The sequence below is a fragment of the Rhipicephalus sanguineus genome, chromosome 3, assembly GCF_013339695.2.
Source record: "Rhipicephalus sanguineus isolate Rsan-2018 chromosome 3, BIME_Rsan_1.4, whole genome shotgun sequence".
Taxonomy (NCBI): Eukaryota; Metazoa; Arthropoda; class Arachnida; order Ixodida; family Ixodidae; genus Rhipicephalus; species Rhipicephalus sanguineus.
This window is the reverse complement of record NC_051178.1, coordinates 212,689,957-212,715,145: the sequence shown is the minus strand read 5'-3', so window position 1 is coordinate 212,715,145 and position 25,189 is coordinate 212,689,957. Positions and strand designations below refer to the sequence as shown.

Sequence of the window (25,189 nt, the reverse complement as noted above, 5' to 3'; positions counted from 1 at the left end):
TGGACGTTGCCGCAGTGGCGGCTGGGCGCCAGTGTCGATGCGATGCGTAACGGCGGAAGTGCGGCCGAGAGAAGTTTGAGCGACATCGAAAGAAGAGCGAAATTCGTCCAACAGGCCCAGAAGCTGGAAACGCTGGACCGGTGTAAAGTCGTCAGCAATGGAGGAACCAAAGACATCAGCGGGTGATGAACCAGACGTCGAAACAGCGCCGAGCGTACTGGAACTGTGGCAGTGCATTTCATCCGGTTCGTCCATAACTTGTGCGTCTTCGAGGGGTTCCACGCTGCCGAGACATTCCCCTCAGACCAACATAACACTGTACGGAGATGGGTTGATAACAAAAATTGACGTACTGCCCTGAGTGACTTGCACGGTCGCGAAAGGCACCAGCATGCCTTTCCTCGTGCAAACACGGTCGCATGGCGAGAGAAGTGCAACGGTGTCGGAGAGACTGGCGCAGTACACTGACACCGCCGTCGACGAGTTTGCAGGCACCTTGGTGTCGTCTTTGACAAGTACCTTGCCCGCAGCCGATGGACTGTCTGCCGGCGCCAATTCAGAGAATGGTGAGAGCTCTATTTCGGCTGGTGCGCAATGAATGACGGCGTCGTGGCGGGAGAGAAAATCCCATCCTAGGATGACGTCGTGAGAGCAGGCAGGAATTATGATAAATTCGACGGCGTACAGAGCATCCTGAATAATGACGCGAGCTGAGCACACCGCTGTTGGGTGAATACTTTGGGCGCTGGCTGTACGGAGGGAGAGCCCGGAAAGCGGCGTCGTCACTTTTCGCAGTAGTCGGCTAAACTTGGCGTCCATAACGGATACGGCGGCTCCAGTGTCGATAAGGGCAGATGCGCGAACACTGTCCACAAACACGTCAATCACATTCGAGGGGCTTCGCTGGGGGCTTTCGCAGTTCGATAGCGTCGCAGCCCTTGCCTCGTGGACTGCGACGACTAGTTTTCCTGGTCGCGTGAGCCCGGACGTGGCCGCATCGGCGACAGTGAGCGACGTCGTGGAGACGATGAACGGCGGGTAGATGGTGCGGGGCGGGACGTCGGTGACATAGGCGGCGCTTGGTCATAAGGGCTGCTTGATGAGCTGGTCAGGGTTGATGCGACCCGAGGCGGCTGCACGCGATTGCAGTAGCGTGCGACGTGACCGGCGCAACCGCACGCAAAGCAAATGGGGCGGTTGTCGGAAGTGCGCCAGCGGTTCGCGGGTCCCATCCATGTCGCAGAACGGGATGGACGAGGCGGCTGCTGATATGAGTGCATTGTGGGCAGCAGTCGGGGCCTGGGGACGACGTCGACGTATGTAGGCGGCACAGCCGCGTCGAAGGCCTGTGGTCCGACGACGGCTTCGGCGTAACTCCGCGGGCCAGCCACAGGAATCGCTGGGGGCGGCCTGGCTACAGCTTGCGCGTAGCTTAGTGGTGCAGGCACTAGAGGCGGCTGGTGGTATTCGGGAATGACCTCCGCGATTTCTTGCTGAATCGCTCGGCGGAGAGGAGGCAGAAGTGTAGTTGGCGGCTGGTCAACATGCTGCGGTGGAGTGAAAGCCAGTAGAGAGACCTGGCGGGCAATTTCCTCACGCACGAACGACTTGATTTCGGCGAGCAAGGTGGAGTGGTCAGGAAGTGCCGACAAGCCTGCGAGATCAGCATCGCGTGATGGCGGTCGACGGGTCATCAAGCGCTGCCGGCGCAGCTCCTCGTAGCTTTGGCACAGGGTAATGACCTCTGCCACTGTGCGAGGGTTTTTGGCCAGCAGCATGGTGAAGGCATCGTCGTCGATGCCTTCACCATGCTGCTGGCCAACATTCCTGATCTGTGATTCCTGAACATTCCTGATTCTGTCAGACTCCGATATGCTCGCGTCGGCTTTCTTGCACAGGTCAAGGATGTCTTCGATGTAGCTCGTGAACGATTCCCCTGCCTGCTGAGCTCGTTCACGTAAGCGCTGTTCGGCTTGAAGCTTACGAACGGCAGGGCGGCCAAACACGTTAACGATGGCGGTCTTGAAATCGGACCACGTCGGGAAATCGGATGACTGGTTGTTGTACCACATGCCTGCCACACCCGCGAGGTAGAAAACCAAGTTGGTCAGCTTGCCTGCTTCGTCCCATTTATTGGGAACACTCACCCGTTCGTAAATCGCGAGCCAGTCCTCCACGTCAGTGCCATCCGCGCCGGTGAAAACAGGAGGGTCGCGGATACGGGGGACACCGGGACAAGCGGTCGGGGCAGGAGGCGGCGTTTGCAGAGCGGCGTCTTGCGGCATGGTAGATTGCACGGTACGGGATCGGAGCTCCAGGGGCATCGAATGGAGACCGAAGTTGTGGTGACGGTACAGCACTATCCAACACTTTGTAAAGGCGTTTATTGACGGCTGGATTGACGGCGACGATGCACAACAGTCACGACGGAGCGCATACTCTCACGAGCACGAGCACGAGGGGTGTGCTCTCCGAGAAGAGGCGAAGAGGGCGACCCACTAGAAGGCGCTGAAGAGGACGGCCCATTACAACGTTCCAATACTTCTCTACAATATATATATATATATATATATATATATATATATATATATATATATATATATATATATATATATATATACGTGTCACTTCAGCTTGGCACAGTATACCTTAGACCATGGAATGCATAACATTCGCGTGTGCTCGAAGGCCCGACTTACGCCTTTTAATGAGCGGGTCCGAGTCCGGCCCGGCCCGCAGCCTCAAGCCCGGGCCCGGCCCAGGCCCGCAGCTTCAAGCACGGGCCCGGCCCGGGCCCGCACTTTCAAGCCCGAGCCCGGGCTTTCGGGCCGGCCCGGTCCCTCTACTACCGACCTCGCGTCGTGGAACGCGAAGAGGAACGCTACGCGCGTCTTGTCTTCCCTCTAGTCTGGCCGTTAATTCTCACAGGGCGAGCGGGCAACGCGGTCGACAGGCGTGCGAGGGGGGCAGCGTAGGAGAGGGGGAGGGGCGCGCATGCGTTAGTGCTCATCGCGGCGTTGCGCAGGAGAGAATTTCGGCATGTCTAGGCCGCGTTTCAGAGGAAGAGTGGAAGGGGGAAGGGAGAGGGAAAGAGGAGAGGGGAGTGGGGGAGTGGGAGAGGGAAAGAGCACAGGAGGAATAGTGAGGGGGAGTGGAGAGGAGGTGTGTGGAGAGGGTATGCGCATGCGCAGTAAGGGTGGTCACGACGCACACCACCACCACCGGATTGAACTCCGCCATAAGATACTTCGCATCTAAAAAATGAGCAGTTCGCAGCCGATGGCCTGATGCTCTCTTGACTGGCCCGGTGCAGCGGAGCTGTAGGTCACCGCTCATTGCACGTCACACTAATGTGGTGTGACGTCACTAAAACTTTCGTTACGCTTCCTGCACAGTGACGTCGGTGTCAGTCGCGCTAGCGATGGCTCTCAATCGCGAGAATGAGCATTTATATAGGCTTTGGAAGTGAATTAAAATATTGATACGAAGTGTCATTGTCGGTGAAAAACAAGGGCAAGCGCGGGTAGAGAAAGAGGACGACGACGTATCTCCTACGATTTTCGCGGTCTCTGTGCCCATTAAATCCCCCCTTACGCTACTCCAGAGTACGTAACAGATTGGTGGAGGTGCTGGGTAAGACGAACCCAACAACGGAAGCTTCACTACCTAAACTTCGACGCAGCCGCCGCCTTGCCGGACTCCCGCCTTCGCCGATCGAAATGTCCCAAGAGCAGACCTCTGCTGCTTCGACGCCAACTCCGATGGGTTCCGTGCCCTACTACCGAGTGCCACCAAACTTCGGCGGAACCTCAGAAGAAGACGTCGACGTGTGGCTCAGGAACTATAAGCGGGTGAGCATGGAGCAACGGGTGGGACTCGGAAGCGCAGCTCAGGCATGTTGTGTTTTCGCTAACTGACACCGCTCTCATGTGGTACGAAAACCACGAGGACATGTTCACGACTTGGGACCGTTTTGTCGAAGAAGTGCAGAAGTGGTTCGGTGATTCTGACGCAAAGAAGCGCGCGGAGCAGACATTGGCTCAGAGGGCACAGCTTCCAGGAGAGACATGCACGACATACATTGAAGAAATCTTGAAGCTGTGCAAGATAGTGAATGCTCGGATGTCTGAAGAAGACAAGGTTGGACACGTTCTTAAGAGTATAGCCGAAGACGTGTACAATTTCTTAATTGGAAAGGAAAGCCTGAACTCCGTGTCTGACGTGATCAAGCACTGCCGTACCTTTGAATCGCTGAAGATGCGACGGATCTCTCCGAAATTCGGCCGCTTGTCTAACGTCCCAACTGTGGCTAGCGGCGAAACAGTGTCGTTCAACGACCTTGCTTTCACAATACGGCAGATTGTCAGAGAAGAGCTGCTTCGATGTCAGCAAACATCTCATCACCCCAACGACTTTCAGGAGGCCTATGCAAGAGAACCAGAGCATGCGCGAACTCCGGCTACTCTTGCTCCATGGCAGCCATCGGTCAACGCAGCTGGTCCCGATGAATACCGAGGCACACGGCAGTCTGGGTTCTCACATCGCACACCACACAATTACGGACGACATTTCCGCTCGCCTGGTTACCGTCCACGAACGTCGCTTGGCTACGGTGCCCCTGAAGGGCGGCACTACTATTCCATGCCTTCTGAGAGGAGTGGTTACTCCGAGCAGCCGCCTGTATCTAGACCACATCCGGTGTGCTACAACTGTGGCGTCCCGGGTCACATCGCACGTTTTTCCAACCACCGCAGTCCATATCAGCGACAGCCTTCTCAGCCTTTCGACCGTCCACTCTACACGCCATAGCCACCGCGCGCACCAACCGGATTCCGCTACCCCTCGCCGGCTTCTGATCGAAGCTTGACGCCGCCACCAGCTCCACGAGCTCCGCGATCGCCGTCGCCACGGCGACGCACGCGGTCACCGCCGCCGGAAAACTAGTCATACCAGGCGCTATCTACAGATATACCCCCGTCAGCGTTTATGTTGAAGAACAGAGTTCACGTACTTGTTGATACAGTACCTACTATGGCACTTGTAGATACAGGCGCGACGATCTCTATGATGAGTGTAAATTTTAAGAACCTTCTCGGACCTAAAGTGATGTTTTTTCTGAGCCCTGGTGTGACATTCGGTGGTGTGAGTGGTGACGCGTTGTGTCCAGTGGGATTATGTACTGTGGACGTCTCCTTGTGTAGCAAGGTATTTTGCACAGAATTTGAGGTTATTCCACGGTCTACACATGACGTTATCTTGGGTATCGACTCTTTGCGTGAGTGTGGGGCAACTGTTGACTGCAGAGGTGGGCACCTTTCCCTGCATGGTACTGTTCCAGCTGCGCTCTTTGGAAATTCCTATCGGGATGACTGCATCTTTTTCGTCTCCGAGGACACAGTCGTTCCTGCGTTTTCTGCTGTGTGCGTTCCCGTGACTTGTTCTGGTAACAAATGTGCCATGTTTGACGCCACACTCCAACCGATTCCTTTGGCCTGTCTGAAGAAGAACATTCTAATTCGCCATTGCGTGGTCTCTGTTGTTGGTGGACGAGCAGGTGTGTGGACAATAAACAGTTCCATGGAGCCTGCAGTTTTGCCAGCCGGCATGAAACTTGCATTATTTAAACCTGAATCGTCTACGACGCTGGTTGCGCTTGTTGATGCTACGGACCAGAATGGACGCCCAGATTCGCAAGGTTAAGAGGATTGCCAATTGCTACAAATGATCAGCAAGTCGCTTGGCCAAGGCGAACGTCATACACTGCTCGACATTCTCTCTAAGCATTCAAAAGTGTTCGATTTTTTAGCCAAACGCCCTCAATTCCGGCGTCCCGGATACGTCATCAGAGCCACACCGAGTCGGCGCATCCCATACGGCAGAAGCCTTACCGAGTGGCACCATCAGAGCGCAAAATCATCGACGAGCAAGTCCAAGAGATGCTGTAAAAGGGGATAATTCAGGAATCCGCGAGTCCCTGGGCCGCTCCCGTCATTCTAGTTAAGAAAAAGGATGGTAAGTGGAGATTCTGCGTTGACTACCGCCGCCTGAATTCTGTTACCAAGAAAGATGTCTATCCGCTGCCGCGCATCGATGACGCCATTGATTGCCTGCATTCCGCTTCCTACTTTTCTTCTGTTGATCTACGATCAGGTTACTGCCAAATTCCGATGCACGCAGCTGACAAGGAAAAGACGGCATTCATTACGCCTCATGGACTGTCGAAGAAGCATGACCAGGATTTGGGGACATATGCACGTAGCGCCATCTGTCGTCGGTGACCGCGGCGGCCTGCCTTAACTGAATAGGAAATAGGCGAAAAAAATCATATCTGACGAAAAAAGATATATATCAAAAACGACTCCCGGTTCTATACAGCAGATACTTATTTGAACATTCTGTTAAAATTACAGTGTGGCCCTACAAACCGCGTGGCTTCCCAGAGTGCTTAAAATTTGACAATGGGACCCCATGTATTTCTAATGGGCGGTGTTCAATTGTCCTGGGAAGCCACACGCTTTGTATTGCGAGACTGCAATTTTACAAAAATGTTCTAGTGGGTCTCTACTGTACAGAACCCCGAGTCGTTTTTGATAGTTTGCTTTATTCAAGAGATATGAGTTTTTTTCGCGTATTTCCCATTCAGTTATGACAGGACGCCGTTGCTACCGCCGAGAGATGGCGCCACGCACAGATGTCCCCAAATCCTGGGAATGCTAGGGAGCAAAATTTTCCTTTAAAATTAAATTTTTGGGTTTTTGCGCGCCAGAACCACGAAATGATTATGAATCATGCTGCAGTATGGGATATTAGTTTCAGTTTTAACTACCTTGACTAAAACATGTCATGGCATTTCGGCTACAACAGAACCGCGGGCCGGTCTAGGAAAGACTAGGCCGTGAAAGAGGTGGTGTCACCAAATGCAGGAAGCGTAACGAAAGTTTTAGTGACGTCACACCACATTATAGTGACGTGCAACGAGCGGTGACCTACAGCTCCGCTGCACCGGGCCAGTAAAGAGAGCATCAGGCCATCGGCTGCGAACTGCTCATTTTTTTTTCCTGAGCTTATTTCTGAGCAGATATTGGGATGTGTGCAACGAAAACGGAAAAACGAAATTTGCGACCGGGACGGGACGTCCAACGAGACGGAATGTCAAACCGAGACTGAATGCCCAACGAGATTGTATGTCCAACGAGACTGTATGTCCACTATTGGACATTCAGTCTCGTTGGACATTCAGGCCGCAAGCGTTTGTATAAGGGCTCTATAAGGGCTGTATAAGCCCTCATTTGTATAAGGGCTGTATTTGTATGCGCAGTAGCCTAAAACAATGTATTCGTGCGCATACTATGTATTTGTTGTATTTGTATTTTTGAAGCAATGTATTCTACCCTGCTTTGTTTTGTTGCCTGCATTTGTTCCATAATATGGTGTATTTCCACCCTGCTAAAATCCTCTATGGGGATTGCAGTATCTGTAAATAAATAAATAATAAATAATATTGCAAAGTTCTAGTCATTACATTGAGAGCGTGGGCCTCAGAGAACACGTCACTTTCACGTTTATTAACGCGCAGTTACGTTCAAGAAGCTTATAAGTGTAGTTTAAAGAAATAACAATAGTAATAAACATTTTACGAGTCCGGTGTCTGACGCAAGCTTTTGCGGTGATCGCATCGACAGCCGCTGTTCCTGTTCCTCAGCATGCAAGCCCCGCACATCGGCAGGGCTGAGCGCATGTTTCCGGCACCCGAGGCGAACATCGCGAAATTCGCCTACATAGGCAACGCAAATCGAACGGGTTACGCAGGTACGTACGAGACATCACCAACGCTGCAGAGAATTACGGCTAAAACCTTTAGCGATGGGAAATTGTTGTACAGGGAATGTCGATGGAACCAACGTTACTCAACCAGCCTTCGCTAACCGCCTTGACAAAGTCCCCTCGTTTAAACATTGGTCATTCCCTGTCCGACGATTTGTCATCACCCTGGCTCTCGAAAGTGTTTCCTTGTCTCGTCACTGCCTTAATTATCAATGTGCTTGTTGGCCATGTACATTCAACGAAATATTTATGCAAAAAGATGGTTGATCCCTCCGTCATAGGGATCGAAATCACGCGAAAGTAAAGCGTGCCCTTACAGAAGTAACTGAATCTTTACTGTACATTGATATAAGAGCGTTTTTACAACGTATATATTGATGTCTGGCAGATATGGCACCGTTTAACGTGGATGCACCCACTTTTATGATTGAAGGTACATCTCCATCCCGACGACTAACGTCCATGTTAAATGATTAAACAAATCCTTGTGGTAGCTGTAGTAGCTAACGATGAAAGCGTAATCAGAGAACGAGGTGTGATAGCCAGAAGAGCGTCGCATATTGGAGGCAGAACTTGGTCGCCATCCCGCGGCGTGTTAAAATGTGATTGAACACCACGGCCGGACTAGAGGGGAACGCAAAGCTATAGCAAAGCGCGTCGTGCCGCCCCGGTAGCCCGGCCGCGATTTTTCTCGGGGCGAGCGCGTGAGCGGGGAACGCGGTGTTACAGCCAGGTGGGGCAGGCGCGCGTCGCAGAGCTATTTTTGGTTTGGATTAGCATGGTGCTATGAGCGAGGCAGATGCTATTACGACGCTTGGGCTAAGATCGCCACCCCGAAGTGTGTTAAGGCATTGACAAATTTGAACTTCTATTGAAAACGCGCCGAATGGGACGGACGTGTAACGCGTTGCAGGTGCTAATCGCGGGGGCCACAGTAATGAAGAATTACTTTACTTTACCGCTCCCAGAGGGCAACACCACCCCGCCGACCGGGAGAGTGTTAGATATAAAAGGCGCGTTTGTAAAGCCTCTAGAGTATGTGACCGTGGCGCAGTGGATAGCGTGTCCGGCATCTGTTGTCAAGCGGTCGTGGGTTCGCTGACGGAATAACTTTTTTCTTTGCCATCTGATCGTGTAAATTTTTTCGACGTCATTTCCGTGACGGAAATACGTCACGGAAATCTTGGTGGACCCCGGCATAAAACACTTTCGTGTTAAAAATCAAGACTTGAGCTTTTTCTGCGGAACACGCTGACGTAAGCTACTCCCCCGATTTTCCATAGCGCCGGAAACGTACCATCGTGAACATTTGTCCACGTGTATACAACGACGACGCGGTGGCGACTTGCAACGAAGCACGGCACAAAACGAGTGAAATTTTCCATATGACTCGCATATATATATCCTGGATTAATACAGGGTGCATGCGTCACAGCAGCACACATCAGCAAAATGGAAGGGAGACACGAACAGAGGCGTGGACAGAGCAAACTCGTACCGTCATGACGCTCTAGATATTTTATATTTTGCTTAAAATTAAAGTCTCCACCGAAAAAGGCCGTTTCAGATCTCGCTGCATGCATGCATTGCGCGCAGTTTGACCCACTGTTCAGTGGGATCCCCCTTTCCATGACAGCCACTGTCGACACGCTGGACGAGGCGACTGGCACCGTGGTGGAGGCGCTGCACGGGAGGAGCATGCTCGGGGAATCTGTGATCGTCTTCTGCAGCGACAATGGCGCGGAACGCATGGGCATGGGCTCCAACTGGCCCCTGCGTGGCACGAAGAAGAGCCTTTGGGAAGGAGGCGTTCGCGTGCCGGCGTTCATTTGGTCCCCGCTGCTGCGCGATCGAGAAGAACGTGTCTCCGAGGACATCATGCACTTGGTTGACTGGATGCCCACGCTGTACCAGGTGGCCGGTACGAACAATGCTTATTTATTAAGCCTAAACCGTGAACCCACGTCATTAATGACGTCATGCTGTGACGTCATTGTTAAGTCACGTATCTTCAAAATTTGATACCTTCTATCATGGCTTGATGATATAGGTTATCTCTTCGCTCTGTTCGAATAAATGGTGATATTTTTTTATTTTCTGCCTTTCTGTATGTGAGTACTGACTGCCATAGAACTTATTCCCTTTCTTTGTTTGTACATATTACCAATGTCATTGCTTCGCAGGATGTTACTTCATGTTCTTTTTTTTCTTTTTATGTACAACGCTATCCATTACTTGGAGCTTGTGTTGTGTTGTGTATTCATGCCCCACTCCTGCCCAGGCCTGTAGCGGGGGGGGGGGGGGGGTCTAAGGGCCCGGCCCCCGCCCCCCCTCCCCAAAATTTTGGTGAAGTAGGTGTTTTTACCAAAAATCACAGCATATCCACGGAGTGAATGATGATGAGTGGGCGAAGCTGCGGAGGTTCATCGGTAAACCGTGAATCTTCCGTGAATTCTGCCCAGTACATCATCACCGACGTGAGATCGGGCGCGTTTATACTAAAGGTTCGATGAGTTATGACGACTTGCAGCGCACTTTAATTTTACATGCACGCTGTGAATTTTCATTGTTTAGAAAACCATTTCTTAGAAAACATCTGGCGTCTTTCGTTAAGCAGCTGGCGTCTTTTCGTTTTGCTTTAGAAACATCTGGCGTTCTTTCGTTTTGCTTTTACAAAACATCTGGCGTCTTTTGTTGGTTTATTTCATCAATCAACGGCGTTTTGAACAAAATTTTTATTGTTTAATCACGCACAGGAGAAATCTCACCAGGCACTACCTTGGAGGTAAAGAATGGCTGCTAATGGGAATGAGAGACAGAAGAAGTCGGCTTTTAGCTAACGCTGCGAATTTTTTATTGTTCAACAACGCACAGGAAAAATCTCCCACCGGCACCACCTTGCAGGTCAAAGCGTAAGACTGGTTACATACTACGCTACGAGGGACGAACGGGTGCCGCTATAAGGAGCTTCGCCCCTAATAAATAATAAAAATAGCTGTTTTTCTCAAGAAGTCAGTGTTTTCATCAAGTGCCCCGCCCCCGAAAAAAATTCCTGGCTACGGGCCTGCTCCTGCCTAAGGCCTCCAAAATAGGCCGACAGTATACGTATAAAAATAGAAGTGAATAATAATAAATCACATATGTTGGCATCACACGTGACGTCATCAGTTGGCATCGTCGCTTCTTCAAAGGTCCCGGAATGAGGTGCAGAAAGCTTCGGGGGGGGGGGGGGGCGTAATCAATGAAACCGACTGAGAAAGTGAATGCGTCTCTCTGACATTGCAGTTCGTTAGGTTTTGCAAGAAGTCTGGTCCCGGACCGTAAAACTTGGTGCCTCTAAACTACTCCTACAGTTCAAAGACGAGAGAGTGGTTTCTTTCTCGTATTCGCTGCCCTTCCTACAGGTGCTATCTCCTTCTCGCCATTTATTTCTTCATAAAACACGAGGACAATGTCAGCACTAAACGTTAGGCCGATCAGGACTTGGCGCTTTTCGGGTACACGCTGTTAGGTCCGCTTGTGCAGTCGAAAACACACAAAGGGAAACCAGTTGATCGCGCACCATAGTAATGCGAGACAAGGCAGAACGGGCGTGCCAATGCGTGGCAAATCAGGGTAGGAGTCAATTCCCTACTAACATCCCTCGTATATGGACCATTCGAGAGCTTATTTCCTCATGACGTCGCGTGAACACACTGCTGGGGCGTCACGAATTGTATTGCTGATAATAATAATATTACTCATGTAAATCATTCAAATGTGTTTAGCACTGAGACAAGCACGATTTTACGGCACCATTGATTTCTAGTATTATGACTTGACAGTTGCACTGTTCTCTTTTAGCGGCAACTTGAGGGTTTTGCTCAAGCTGTACTCGCAGCGGGATCATATACTTATGAGCGATGTACAGTGCATCAATTTTATCATCTCTGCGTCGGTGCAGTTCACGTAGTCGTGTTACCATTGATTTACATATTGCAAACCTAACGAGTTTTGCGCAATTTTGCGAAAATTCTTCTGATGTATTTGCGACCTTAATTAGAAATCCGCACCATGTAATCACTGCATAATGCGCTTGTCCGTGTCTTACGTGTCTTCTACGTTCTTGTCTTAACATTTGCGCCATCAATTGAAGCTCAGTAGTGCCTTGGTTTGATATGGCAAAGCTTTATTAGTAAAAGTCCAGAGGCGTGTGCCCTAGCACATGCGGGCCGCTCCCACGACGGGACAGTCAGGCCGAGACGTACCGCCGCATCGTGGGCACAACCCAGAGTTGTGTCCGTAGGCGTGCGCAGGGTTCCCAGACGGAGGGGAGGGGGGCCTCACTAAGTCAAAGTATAGGGCAGACTTTGACCCCCCCCCCCCCGTGCGCACGCCTATGGTTGTGCCTGTATGTCCGGACTCCTCAGAGCGGAGCCCCAAGCACTTGCTGGCCGATGCTGTATCAGTTCCACATATCGAAGGACACTCCCAGAGCGTGTGGTTAAGGTAGCAAAACCGCCGCATTTGGTACATGAGTTAGTAAAGTAAGCATCAGGATAAAGCTCACAGAAAAAGGCCGTGTTCGTGCTTTCTTTTTTTTATTCAATTTGAGAAGAGTGACGAAATTCCTTTTCGGTGCTGAACAAAATAAACTTTTTGTTCTCACGTGTTTGTATAGGACCTCCTGAAACAATGCACACAAAAAAAAATTGGGGGACCCTTAAACTTCGCCTTTAAGAGATTAACGAAATAGCGATATTCGCACGCCCACGCACTCGCGCACGCACACACACACACGCACACACGACATGCCTATAGTAAAGGTAAAGGTTTCCGCCCTCTTCAACAGCACCTTTATGGCAAGTGTTTTGTGTGTCCAGAGTACGAGCGAGTATTTTGCGCTGGTGCACTGCTGGGGCAAGCTATTGACAGCGCCCTGCACCTCTGTGCTATCTGTGTTCGTACGCATTAAGTTCACTCACTGCACACACACTGCAGTGACACTTTCAGTCACTGCAGTCAAAATCATTGCGAATGCACAGAATCCATCACAAGCGTGTCAACAGCCCGGTGGCGTAGAGGGACGTCTACGCGCGTGCCATTTTTTCGAAGTATCGATGAACCCTCTACGCGTGTGTAAAAGAATGCGCGCACAAATGTGTGTGCCCTTTGTTATGGGTACCTAGCGATATAACTGCACCCACTACGTGGGTGCAGTTATACTCCCGTACTCACATGAGTGTGAGTACGGGAGCATCCATGCGGCGTGGTCTGTGGTCACGCCATCTCTCGGAAACGGCGGAAAAAACCACGGCGCACCATCGCAACCACGGTTACCACGGTACCACGGTGCAAGAAATACTTTAAGTGAGCGAACGACGCGGAGGGAGCGCTTGTTGGAGTGAGGCACATTACGTTCTCGTTTTCCGCGTGCCGAAAGATGGCGCGCCAGACTGAGGACCGTTAAAGCCCTTTGATCTTGAACATAGCTCGGCATACCCACTCATGAGTACATTCACTCACACTCACTCACACTCATTCGAACGCTGTGAGTGTGAGCATGAGTGAGTGACAAGGGGTGTGAGTAGAGGTGAGTATGAACGTGAGTACTCATTAGTGTGAGTAGAAGTGAGTAGAACGTGTGTGAGTACTCATGAGTGTGAGTAGACGGGAGTACGAACGTGAGTGAGCACTCGTGAGCGTGAGTAGAAGTATCAACGTGAGTGAGTACTCATGAGTGTGAGTAGACGTGAGTATGAACGTGAGCGAGTACTCATACCCAGGTAGCACACATGGTCTAGAAAACGTTTTTTTTTTTTTTTGGAAGGGGGGGGGGATAAATGGGATAAAACGGATTCTAAACCGATTTCAACGTTTTAAAAACGTCATAGAAAATCCGTAATAAATCCGTTTTTGATGACGTCTAGAAAATGCATTTTTTAAGACCATTTTGGTCTGAAACGTATATTTCATGACGTTTGTTCGATTCTAAACCACTTTCGACGTTTTAAAAACGTCACAGAAAATTCGTATTATATCCGTTTTTGATAACGTATAGAAAACGTATTTTTTAAGACCATTTTGGTCTGGAACGTATATTTCAAGACGTTTGTTCGATTCTAAACCAATTTCGACGTTTTAAAAACGTCACAGAAAATCCGTATTATATCCTTTTTTGATAACGTCTAGAAAAGGCATATTCTGAGACCATTTTGATATGGAACGTATATTTCAAGACGTTTGTTCGATCCTAAACCAATTTCGACGTTTTAAAAACGTCTTGTTCGTGACGTCTAGAAGACGCACTTTATAACACGTTTTGTCAACCAGCAGCGGACTGCGCGCCACTTGGCCCATGCATGCATGGGCATGCATGAACCACCGTGAATTTAAACTTGAACTCGAGCCTGCGCACGCCATCTCTCATTGTGATAAAGAAAGTAACGCGCAAAAGGATAAAGGCGTATGGTGTCTACATTGCATTAGCAATAATGAAGACTTAAAGTTCGTTAACCAGAAAACTTTACGTAATTTACTGTAATTTACTCGCAGCGATAACCGTCTAACTTCCGCACGAAGGCCTTAGCGCTGACTGTATCCATCTGCGCGGCCGTTGCTTCTGCAATGTCAGTTAAACTCGCCGATTTCGCATGGGCGGTCGAGCTCACCGGTCATGCAGTCTTTTGCTATATTTCGTGCTTGTGTCGTGGTTCGTGGAGGCTATAAACGCAGCTGTGAAGAAACTATACTTCGCTGCGTGTTAAACTTGTGGATCCAAATGCAAGTATGTCTCTGTGGAGCGACGGTTACGCTGACTGACGGTTAGAGTCCCGTAAGATTCTCTGCGGAAAGCTTCACTCATCAGCTTGCGCGCGGGACGCTCTCGCAACTTCCTTTCTTCTATGCTCGAGGGATGGGCGTGGTTACTTTGATGTGCGATTAGTTTTCTGTGGATTTGCGGATACTGTAAACCACGGGCTTCTGTCATTTTTGAAGGTAAGTTCATTTTTTCTGCATTTGCGCTCAGTATTTGAGAACCATGGCAAATGGAAAAGCGTGTTCCATTGCATCACGGGCTGCATGTGTGGCATGTTTCAGCAGTGCGTTACTGCGGAATTCATTCAGCATACACGATAAAGCTGTCTAAACGTAAATGCACGTCATGGTTTCCGTTCATGCTCGAACGAACATGAGCGAAAACCACATTTATATTTGTTAACCTAATTTCAGTAAAATGACTGTCTTTTCTTGGCCGCTTGATGATGTAGTTTCAAGATACACATTAGCTTAAGCTACGTGTGCCGCGTAAGAAGCAGTTTTAGAATAGGGTACGCAAAGATAGCGTTTGTTGGGCGCATATGCTATTTCCGCCACTTAACGTGAGTACGCAAGAGGATGGCGTACGACGCATACGGAGCAGCCAGTTTTACAATGGGATACGCAGATAGCGCTTGTTGCGTACGTAGCGTATAATGCATGCGCAATGGCGATGAACGAACGCAAAGCTTCGCGCACCCAATTTTAAAACTGCATTGTTGGAAGTTACGGTATGTGTCATCTGTTTTATTGTGTCACTGAAGTTTGTGGATGAGAGAATCTTTGCAGCGACAGCGTACTGGTTCATGGTTTCTTCCACAGTGCTAGCTGCATGTAACGAGAGGCTGGTCACGCTTTTCCGTTAGTTGCGAATTTCTGAGGGCATGAGAGTAAAAGACGCGTTTCCCTCCCCTTGTGTTTTCTTTGCGCGAAATAGCCACTTCCGTGGCTTCTGAAAGAACATGAACCGACTAGCCCGACAACGTGTGCTTCTGGATCACGGGGAGGAGTTCGGCATTTTTTCTCGGTGCTGCCTTGACAATCTCGATGCGCTTTCGGACTTGTGATTTATGTTTCCCCTACTTTGTTAACCTCCTCCTTTCTCGGTAAAGCCTGCAGCTCTTAGCAGAACCAAAAGGTTCTCTTGCGCGTCTCTTGTGCCTGGTTAAATATAGCAGGCTCGCTCTCTGTCGCCGTACGGTGTTATCGAGTTTTCAACTTTTCACACCGTCCTATAGGTATAATAACAAATAATGAAATGATCTTTTCTCCTATTCATTGCTGATGGTACTTGCCCTAGCTGTTTAGAAACAAAGGGTACACCAACTAAATTATTACTTTCTTCTTTTTGATGGGCTGACTGACAGGTTTTAGTGTGAAAAAAGATGGATATCAAGAGATTGACATTTTTCTCTTTTCCTTGGAAACTTTCAAAAACAAAAGGTCACAGTTTGTAAAGCAGTTAACTTTTTTGAGCGCCTTTGTTTGTCGGCATCTTCAAGAAACCGCACTAGAGCTGTTGTGCTAAAATATATTTGACGTGGAACGCTGCCCCATGCTGCTAATGGCAAAACAACTTTCGTGTGTACGCTATTTGTAGTGTTCTTTGCAGACTTCCGGATGTGCCTAGTGATTTCCATCAAGTACCTGTCATGAAGCCATGTGTTAAGACTGACTTGCCACACATTGTGATATTTTGACACTGAGCAATGTGATGTACTAAGTGCAATACCCTGATCTGCCTCTGACAATCCTGAGTTTACAGCTGTGTGCTTATTGAGTAAAAAATGTGGAAGAGTCCCAATTTCTTTAGCTGATGTGTCTTATCATAATATTAATTTGTTCTTTTAGCCTGACATTTTCTAATACTGGGCATCATAAAAGAAAGATGTTTTTTTTTATCAGGCTGGTATTTTCATATTCCTAATTTTTATTTATTCATTTTAGTAAGTGGCTCATTTTTTGTAATTTTTGTGGTCGTTTCGATTAGTTTTCTGTTCATACATTTTGTTTTCGCGCTACAGTTGGTTTAGTTGTACTTTTTGTTATATGTCGCTGTAATTTACAGTGTTCATATTTTCTGCTAGCTATGGCACATTTAAGCTTAACTGTGTGCTCTCTAGGGATGTCAGACCATAATTTCTGCGATAAGTTTTGTACGCTGCATTTCGAAGCCTGAAACCGTTACTTCTTTAGTGGGCGCCGTTTGAAACACGTATGCTGCATCCACAAATATTTTTAGCTAACGTCTAAAATGGTGCCTTTTGTTCCCAACGTCTATCTTACTTCTGTAATGATGCCAGAGCTTTTGCCAACATTTTTTTTTCAGTGAGAAATGTTCCAACAGAGGCATGTTGTAAGTACTTTGCTAAAAGTTTAATTTTGTGAGCAATACACTTCAGCAACAGCGATTTTGCAAGCAATTTACGTTCTTTTTTCATTACGCATTCTTGGCTGGGTGGGCCAAATATTAGTTTGCAGTTTTGTTTTGTTATTAGTGATTTCAACACATTGGAGTCGATTTCCACTAACTGTGGTCTTAAGTAGCGCTACTGAACGATTGTTTTGAAACGAAGGGAGACACACACCAGGTGCTTGATGCATGCCTCCTTTCCTGCTTAGAATGCTTTGTTGGAGCAAGATGGCGAGTTGGGCCTGTTGGTTTACGTCCATGTTTAGAAAATTAGGTTGAAGCACACTGTCCTGTCCACTTCTACTGTCCACGTCTTTTTGTTGTGTTGCTGTGTTGGCTGTGGCTCGGTGTAGCGTCTTCTAACTCATTCACCTATCGGATTGGTAGGGCAGGTTCTTCAATGTGCGATAACTGCAACTGCGTAGAGACCATCGATCATCATTTGTGCCGCTGTATGCTATTTCAAACACATCGCCGGACTTTCCAGTGTGCCTTCAGGAGACTTGACGGTCGGCCTTTTCCCGAAGGAAAGATCTTGGGAGTCTGTCTTCATAGCACATCAGCCCAGAAAACCACACGAGCCCTCCTGCAGCACTTCAAGGCACCATATTGAGTGACCACCTGTGATACACTCCTCTGTTTGTGTGTTGTGAAATGTGTCTCTTTCTGTCTATTTTTACTCCCTCATTCTCCTCCCACTAAGTAGGGTAGCAAACCGGACGCTAGTTAACCTCCCTGCCTATCCTCTGTTCCTTCTCTCTCTCTCTCTCCTTCCTACAAGAAAAAAGTTCAGCGGAAGATGAAGCGTTGAGGAAACGTTTAATCGTGAATGCTTGTCTTCGTAAGGGCCCTGACGGCAGGGGCGTAGCCAAGGGGGGGTTGGGGGGTTCAACCCCCCCCCCACCGAAAATTTTCGATTTTACTCGCGTTTATATACACCCACACATACAAACGCACGCACGAATATACAAAAGTATGGTTGAACGCCCCCCCCCCCCCCCCCCCCCCCCCCCCGAAAAAATTTCTGGCAACGCCCCTGCCTGACGGAAACTAGTCCCCTTGTCGAGTCGCTGGCTTAAGCGACATTCCCTTTTCGACAATTTCTCTTCACTTCATCTTTGCGTTTGATTAAGTAAAGCTAATGAGACGACGCTTACATATTGCAGAATGGCTGTGCCAGATCCTAAATTTTGTCGTATTGCACTGTTAGTTGTTTGACAACAACTTAGCGAATGATGAATCGTGCAAAAAAAGTGTTCTTGAACGATGGATACTATATAGCTGCATTTTAATTACCGCGATATTTTGCATTCTTTTGCCGCTTCTGAATAATATTATAGCCGCATGCTATATCTCATTTCGTGGTTTTTACGTTTCTATGCTGCACAGGAATCGTTGCTGTTTTACATAATAAATTGTGACATGACCACTTTTGTCCGTGAATTTACTGAGCTCTCACTCCGTAATAGTAATTACAGAATAAAGTAACTGTAATTACTATAACCGAGGGGGCTTCCTAAAAACGTGCACTATTATAATTGCATGCGCAAAGACAAAACAGCTAAAAGAAAAGAGATCCTGCATGACGTCTTAAAAACGGTTAGAAAACGTCTTTTCAAAGATGATGCAATGGGATATTTTTATTTTTAAAATGGGATTTTTTGCGACGTTTTTAAAACGTTTTCTAGATCGTCTTAAAAACGTTTAGAAAACGCCTTTTCCAAGACGATGCAATGGGATATTTTTATCTGTTTTAAAAATGGGATTTTTTGCGACGTTTTTAAAACGTTTTTGAAACGTTTTCTAGATCGTCTTAAAAACGTTTTATAGATGGTCTTAAAAACGGATTCTAGCCGGACATTAGACGAGATATAAAACGTTTTCTAGATCTTTAGCTTCTATTCCGTGACGTTTTCTAAACGTTTTTATCGTCTCGGATAAACGTTTATAAAACGTCAATTATCCGTTTTGTGCTACCTGGGTAAGTGTGAGTAGAAGTGAGTATGAACGTGAGTGAGTACTCATGAGAGTGAGTAGGCGTGAGTATGAATTTGAGTGAGTACTCATGAGCGCGAGTAGACGTATCGACGAATGTGAGTGGAAATGCGAATAAACGTGAGTGAGTACCTATGAGCGTGAGTATGAAACCAGTGAATATGAAAGTGTGTGAGTATCAATGAGAGTAAGTGGAGTGATAAAGTGAGTGAGTATCGATGAGTGTGAGCAGAGTGAGTATGAACGTGAGCGAGCGCCGACGAATGTGAGTAGACGTGAGTATGAATTTCAGTGAGTGCCGATGAGTGTGAGTGGAGCATGAGTATGGACTTGAGTGAGTGCCCCTGAATGTGAGTATGAATCTGAGTTTTCACGACTGCGAGTGGAAATGAGAATGAACGTGCGTGAGCCCCAACGAGTGTGAATATAAAAGTCAGAGATTTGGATTTAAAACCGCTCTTTGTGCAACGCACCGTAACTATATACACCTATGGCACGAGTGTTTTGTTTTTAACAATTTCTCAACGAAAACAAATTTTAACAAAGAACGCGGGAACCTCGTTTTGTAATAGTCGCATGCTATGCGCGAATGAAAACACTCCTGACAAATCACAAATCTCCCGGAGTAAGCCAGGATTTGCGCGGCATATCCGGCGCCTATGCGCACCCATCGGCAGTCATGGGCAAGCCGTGAGGGGTTATTTACCGCGTCTTTTATAAACGTAATCTGTCCCTAAAGACATGACATAAACACATGGGAGTGCGAGCGCCCGAACGACACCGAACGCGCGCGGACGCCGTACACCGAAGTGAGTCAATCCACAAGGACTGACTTTTGTTTCACGTTTCCGCGAGTGGGCGCGCGCTGCACCTTGAATATCGCTGCAAATGTTATTAGGCCTTACATGAAACCGCATCTCAAAGCGACATATTGTGCCTTCAGCAGTGCAGACACAATCTGGCGTAAGCAAACAATCGCCCTTGATATTTTATTGCATCGCTCATATAGCCAGAGCCTGTACAAAGACGCGCATAACGGTTTCAACTCATTGACAGTTTTAGTTGGGCGTCCACAACATCTCGGCGGACAGACGCTGCCAGCCATTCCGCAAAACACTTTTATGAAGTTGTGCGTACGTAACGAGCCTACGGACGCAGCACGGCTGCGGGAGAGAAGTGCGCATGCGCAGTTCGTAGCGTATCTATTCCAGGGATGTGCGCGTATACGCCTGTAACAAGACGTTGCGTACGTAACGCAACGCTTATTACGTTGCGTTCTCGCCAGACCTCGAACAAACCAGAAACGAGAGCACGGCAGCAGTGGCTTTCGACGCACACAGCAACAGCGAACCCGACGCAAGTCGTGTGTACTCTACATTGAAATGACATGTTTCCACGCCGGACACGGTACAATCAAGCGACACGTTCCAGCGTCCTGACGAGCGGGTAGACATAGCCTCGCGTCTCACAAAAATCCTCAAGCAACCGTCTTCGACAGGTTGTGCGCGGGAACGCGTTAATCTCTCTGTCAGGCCTCTCGGCGAATGACCCCGTAAAAATAAAAAAAAACATGTTTTATCCCTCCGTCATAGGAATCGGAATAACACGAAAGTAAAGCGTGCCCTTACAGAAGTAACTGAATGTTTACTGTACATTGATATAAGACAGTTTCCACAATGTATACTGATGTCTGGCAGCTATAGCACCGTTTAACGTGGATGTACCCACTTTGATGATTGGTGGTACATCTCCATCCCGACGACTAGCGTCCATGCTAAATGACTAAACAAACCCTTGTGGTAGCTGTAGTAGTTAACGGTGAAAGCGTGTCATGAGTAAAGGGGGCACGAGGCGCGTGTTGAGAGGCGGAATGTGGCGATGGTGTGCGCGGCACGGAAATTCCCCGATGGTGTGCACTAATGCCACGTCCACGCACGCCATTGGCCGGAGAAAGGCGCGTGCCACGCGACCCGAGCTGAGGTGAGGGACCCCCGAAGAACAAGCTGTCATTGTTCGGTGGAGTTGTCGAGGAGCAAGGTGGTGTGGCCAGCGTCGTACCAGCGACGAGAGCAGCAGCGCCCCGTTCTGCAGGCAGCGGCACAAGAGCCTCAGGAGGGTGGCCGTCGACCTTGGTGTCATCCAAGTGAGGCTCCTCGAGCTTGCAGCAGCCTCATCACAGCAGTTCGCAGGGCACCTACGGCACTACCACAGCTCGGCAAGACGACGGCGACCCACTGGCAATCACCAGAGAGCCACAGTGGCAGTTTGACCCGGTGGCACCAAGGGGAGGCCAAGAGTTAGGCCTAACTGGATGAGACTGATGTTCTCGACGAAGGGCCGGAGGATCGGCGACGAGAACGACTAGCGAGGCGGCAGATCGACGACGGCGACCCTAAGACATCGACAGCAGCAGCGACGACGGGGCCGAACGTCGACGTTGGTACTGAATCGAGGCGACGAACACACACGAAGTAATATAGTGTACTAGAATAATAGTACACTATACGAAGTAAGAACGTTCGTTTCGGGTAGCGAGACTGAGACGCCATAGTGGCCAGACTTTCGGGCCAGTAGAGCCGAGCTTAGTTAGAAGTGTTTGTTCTTTTGTACAGCTTGGCATTTTTGCATATGGTACTTCTTGTTGCAAAATTTTGAGTGTGTGTGAATTTTGGCTGCCGTGTTGTGTGGGATAAAGTTTGTTTGCCGTGACGCCACGGTCTCCCGCCTCTCTCTCTCTCTCCCAATTCCATTCCGCATTGCAAGCGCTCCCGAGATACGTGACAAAGCGTAATCGGAGAACAAGGTGTGATAGCCAGAAGAGCGTCGCATGTTGGACGCAGAACTTGGTCGCCATCCCGCGGCATGTTAAAATGAGATTGAACGCCACGGCCCGACTAGAGGGAAACGCAAAGTCCGCCGTGCCGCCCCGGTAGCCCGGCCGCGATTTTTCTCGGGGCGAGTTCGTGAGCTGGGAACGCGGTGTTACAGCCAGTTGAGGCAGGCGCGCGTCGCAGAGCTATTTTAGGGGCGAAGCTCCTTAAGGCGGCACCCGTTCGTCCCTCGTAGTTGTCGTAGTCGTAGTGCGTAACCAGTCGTAACGCTAGTACCAGATCTTGACCTCCAAGGTGGTGCCGGTGGGAGATTTTTCCTGTGCGTTGTTGAACAATAAAAAATTCGCAGCGTGCGCGTTAACTAAAAGCCGAATTCTTCTGTCTCTCATTCCCCATTAGCAGCCATTGGCATGTTCCAGTAGGAAAAGTTAGTAGAAGTAGAAGTGTAAGTGTTAGCTAAAAGCCGACTTCTTCTGTCTCTCATTCCCATTAGCAGCCATTGTTTACCTCCAAGGTAGTGCCTGGTGAGATTTCTTCTGTGCGTGATTAAACAATAAAAATTTTGTTCAAAACGCCGTTGATTGATGAAATAAACCAACGAAAGACGCCAGATGTTTTCTAAAAGCAAAACGAAAGAACGCCAGATGTTTCTAAAGCAAAACGAAAAGACGCCAGCTGCTTAACGAAAGACGCCAGATGTTTTCTAAAGCAATGGTTTTCTAAACAATGAAAATTCACAGCGTACATGAAAAATTAAAGTGAGCTGCAAGTCGTCAAAACTCATCGAACCTTTAGTATAAACGCGCCCGATCTCACGTCGGTGATGATGTACTGGGCAGAATTCACGGAAGATTCACGGTTTACCGATGAACCTCCGCAGCTTCGCCCACTCATCATCATTCACTCCGTGGATATGCTGTGATTTTTTTTTTTTGGTTTGGATTAGCATGACGCAATGAGCGAGGCCGACGCTTTTACGACGCTTGCGCTAATGTCGCCCCCTCGCGATGTGTGAAGGCATTGACAAAATTAAACTTCTATTGAAAACGCGACGAATGGGACGGACGTGTAACGCGTTGCAGGTGCTAATCGCGGAGGCCACAGTAATGATGAATTGATTTACTTTACCGCTCCCAGAGGGCAACACCACCCCGCCGACTGGGACAGTGGTAGATATAAAAGGCGCGTTTGTAAAGCCGCTAGAGTCTGTGACCGTAGCGCAGTGAATAGTGCGCCCGGCATCTGTTGTCACAGACCGAGCGGTCGTGGGTTCGATGCCCGTTGACGGAACTTTTTTTCTTTGCCATCTGATCGTGTACTTTTTTTTCGAGGTCATTTCCGTGACGGAAATACGTCACTGAAGTCTTGATGGACCCCGGCATAAAACACTTTCGTGTTAAAATAAAAATAATAAGCTTGGTACGTGCTTTTATTCAAGCTGCAACATAACGTTCGTTGAGCTTTGTGCGAGCTTTAATTCCTTGAAAGTGTTGCTTGTAGATCAGCAACTCAAGAATACGTTGAATACGACCAGTTGCTGCAGAATACTGAGCCTCATTCATGGCCGCGCAGTATAGGACAGCTTTTAGCCAATGGTATCCCCCAGAATGTTTCTATTTCTGTAAATAAAGCTGTATATTGTATCGTATTGTTCCATCCTGTGTGGCTTTGCCTCATCAGATGCCCTTCTTTAGTAGTCCACCCAGCTTCAAAGCTGTGCACGGATAAAAAAGTTGAACGTACACGTCAACGGTCAACGCGCGACCAATGCTCCCAGGAACGGCGTTAAAAATGCACACATCCAACGCAGCGGTCTGACGTGTACGCTGGTGGCCGTTACCCTGGCCATGGCCTCCGAGATTAGCCGGCTAATCTCGGAGGCCATGCCCTGGCCATCGAGGTCTTGCGCGCAAATCACAGAGGCCACGTTGTTACTGGGACCTAGTATACTTCCGACGTCGGTGACGCTGATAAGCAATCGAAAAGAATTACATCTCGAATATGACTTGTCTCGTTGAGCGAAACGTATCACAGCACAAAATCTAAAAGTGTTGCGGTGCGCTTCGCTTGCAGCGCACGCAAGGTATCGTGCACTGCGCACTCAATATCTGCGTACGCCCAACTAAAGGTGTATTCGCAATGGCAGGCTGCGTCCGCAGAGCTGTTGCGGACGCTCAACTAAAACTGTGTATTAAGAGGCGCACGCGGCGCACGTTGCTCGTGAATATGGCCCCCTCCAAGCGTCACTTCCACGGCGCCTCCGCGTGAGCGCAACCTAAGACCGAAGATGCGCACGTTTTCTCGAACACAAAACCACAAAACTGCCAAACACGCAACGCACTTCATGAGACAGGGAAAGAGAGAGGAGGGGAGGAGGCGCCCACGCGACGGCGAGCCCTGGCACCTCGCCAGGGATCCAGAGCTGAATGTCCAACGAGACGGAATGTCTAATGAGACTGAATGTCCAATAGGTCACGTGAACGGCGAGACAATGTCCAACGAGACGGAGTGTCCAACCGAGACGGAATGTCCAACGAGACTGAATGTCCAATCGAGACGGAATGTCCAACGAGACTGAATGTCCAACGGGACGGAATGTCCAATTTAGATGAAATAAACGCGCCCTAGTTTAAAATTTCTCAGACAACTCATTCATTGAGTAGTCTGAGTACAGTTGTCGGAGTACAACATGAGTACATTATTTTCCTGTTGCTCAGTGAAGGCCCCCTGCGCCCTTCGGGCGCGGAAAACTAATCATGGCTTCGCCCTCGCTTCGCGAGTATATACGGCCATTTCGCTAACGCTCAATGGCCGGTTGGCAGGGTCTCCGTCACGCACTGTTTCGCCCGCGCGCCTATGCTCTCTTTCACGCCTATGCTCTCTTTAATGCGCTTCGCGGGACGTTCGCGCTTTCACGTAACTATTTCAACGCCATCCAGTCCATGAGTGACGCTACGAACTCGGGGGCGTGATCCTGACCGCGATGGCTGTGGGATACGTTAAATGTTAACGTTTCTTAACCTCCTGTAATGCTAAAGCAGCCATCTAAAGAACTATCATTAGAAGAAAATACAGCTAGTAGTCGAGGAACGCCGTGTGACGCGAGCGAACTATAACGAAAATGCTGCCCTTCTAGACAGAGCCTCGCCGACGACAAAAGCCAAATGCCCGCCTTTGCGTCATCGGAGCGCCGTTCGCAGTGCCGCCATGGGTGGTGCACGAGGCGAATAAAGCGCGTTCGTGGCGTGCCCAGCAACTGCCAAGGTAGCTTATTCGGTTGATCGTCGAGCGCTTACCGTCGCGACCGCAAGGTCGTGGGTTCGATTGC

General features: G+C 49.0%; 1 protein-coding gene across 1 annotated transcript in view; it reads left to right on the top strand.

The window, feature by feature from the left end:
* The window catches only part of LOC119386296 (arylsulfatase B-like), a 171,572-nt gene that overhangs the window by 99,009 nt on the left and 47,374 nt on the right, over positions 1-25,189 (top strand). Inside the window, exons 6-7 of the mRNA XM_049414296.1 lie at positions 7,683-7,809; positions 9,461-9,745. Coding sequence (XP_049270253.1) covers positions 7,683-7,809; positions 9,461-9,745 — 412 coding nt within the window. The remainder of the gene's footprint in view (positions 1-7,682; positions 7,810-9,460; positions 9,746-25,189) is intronic.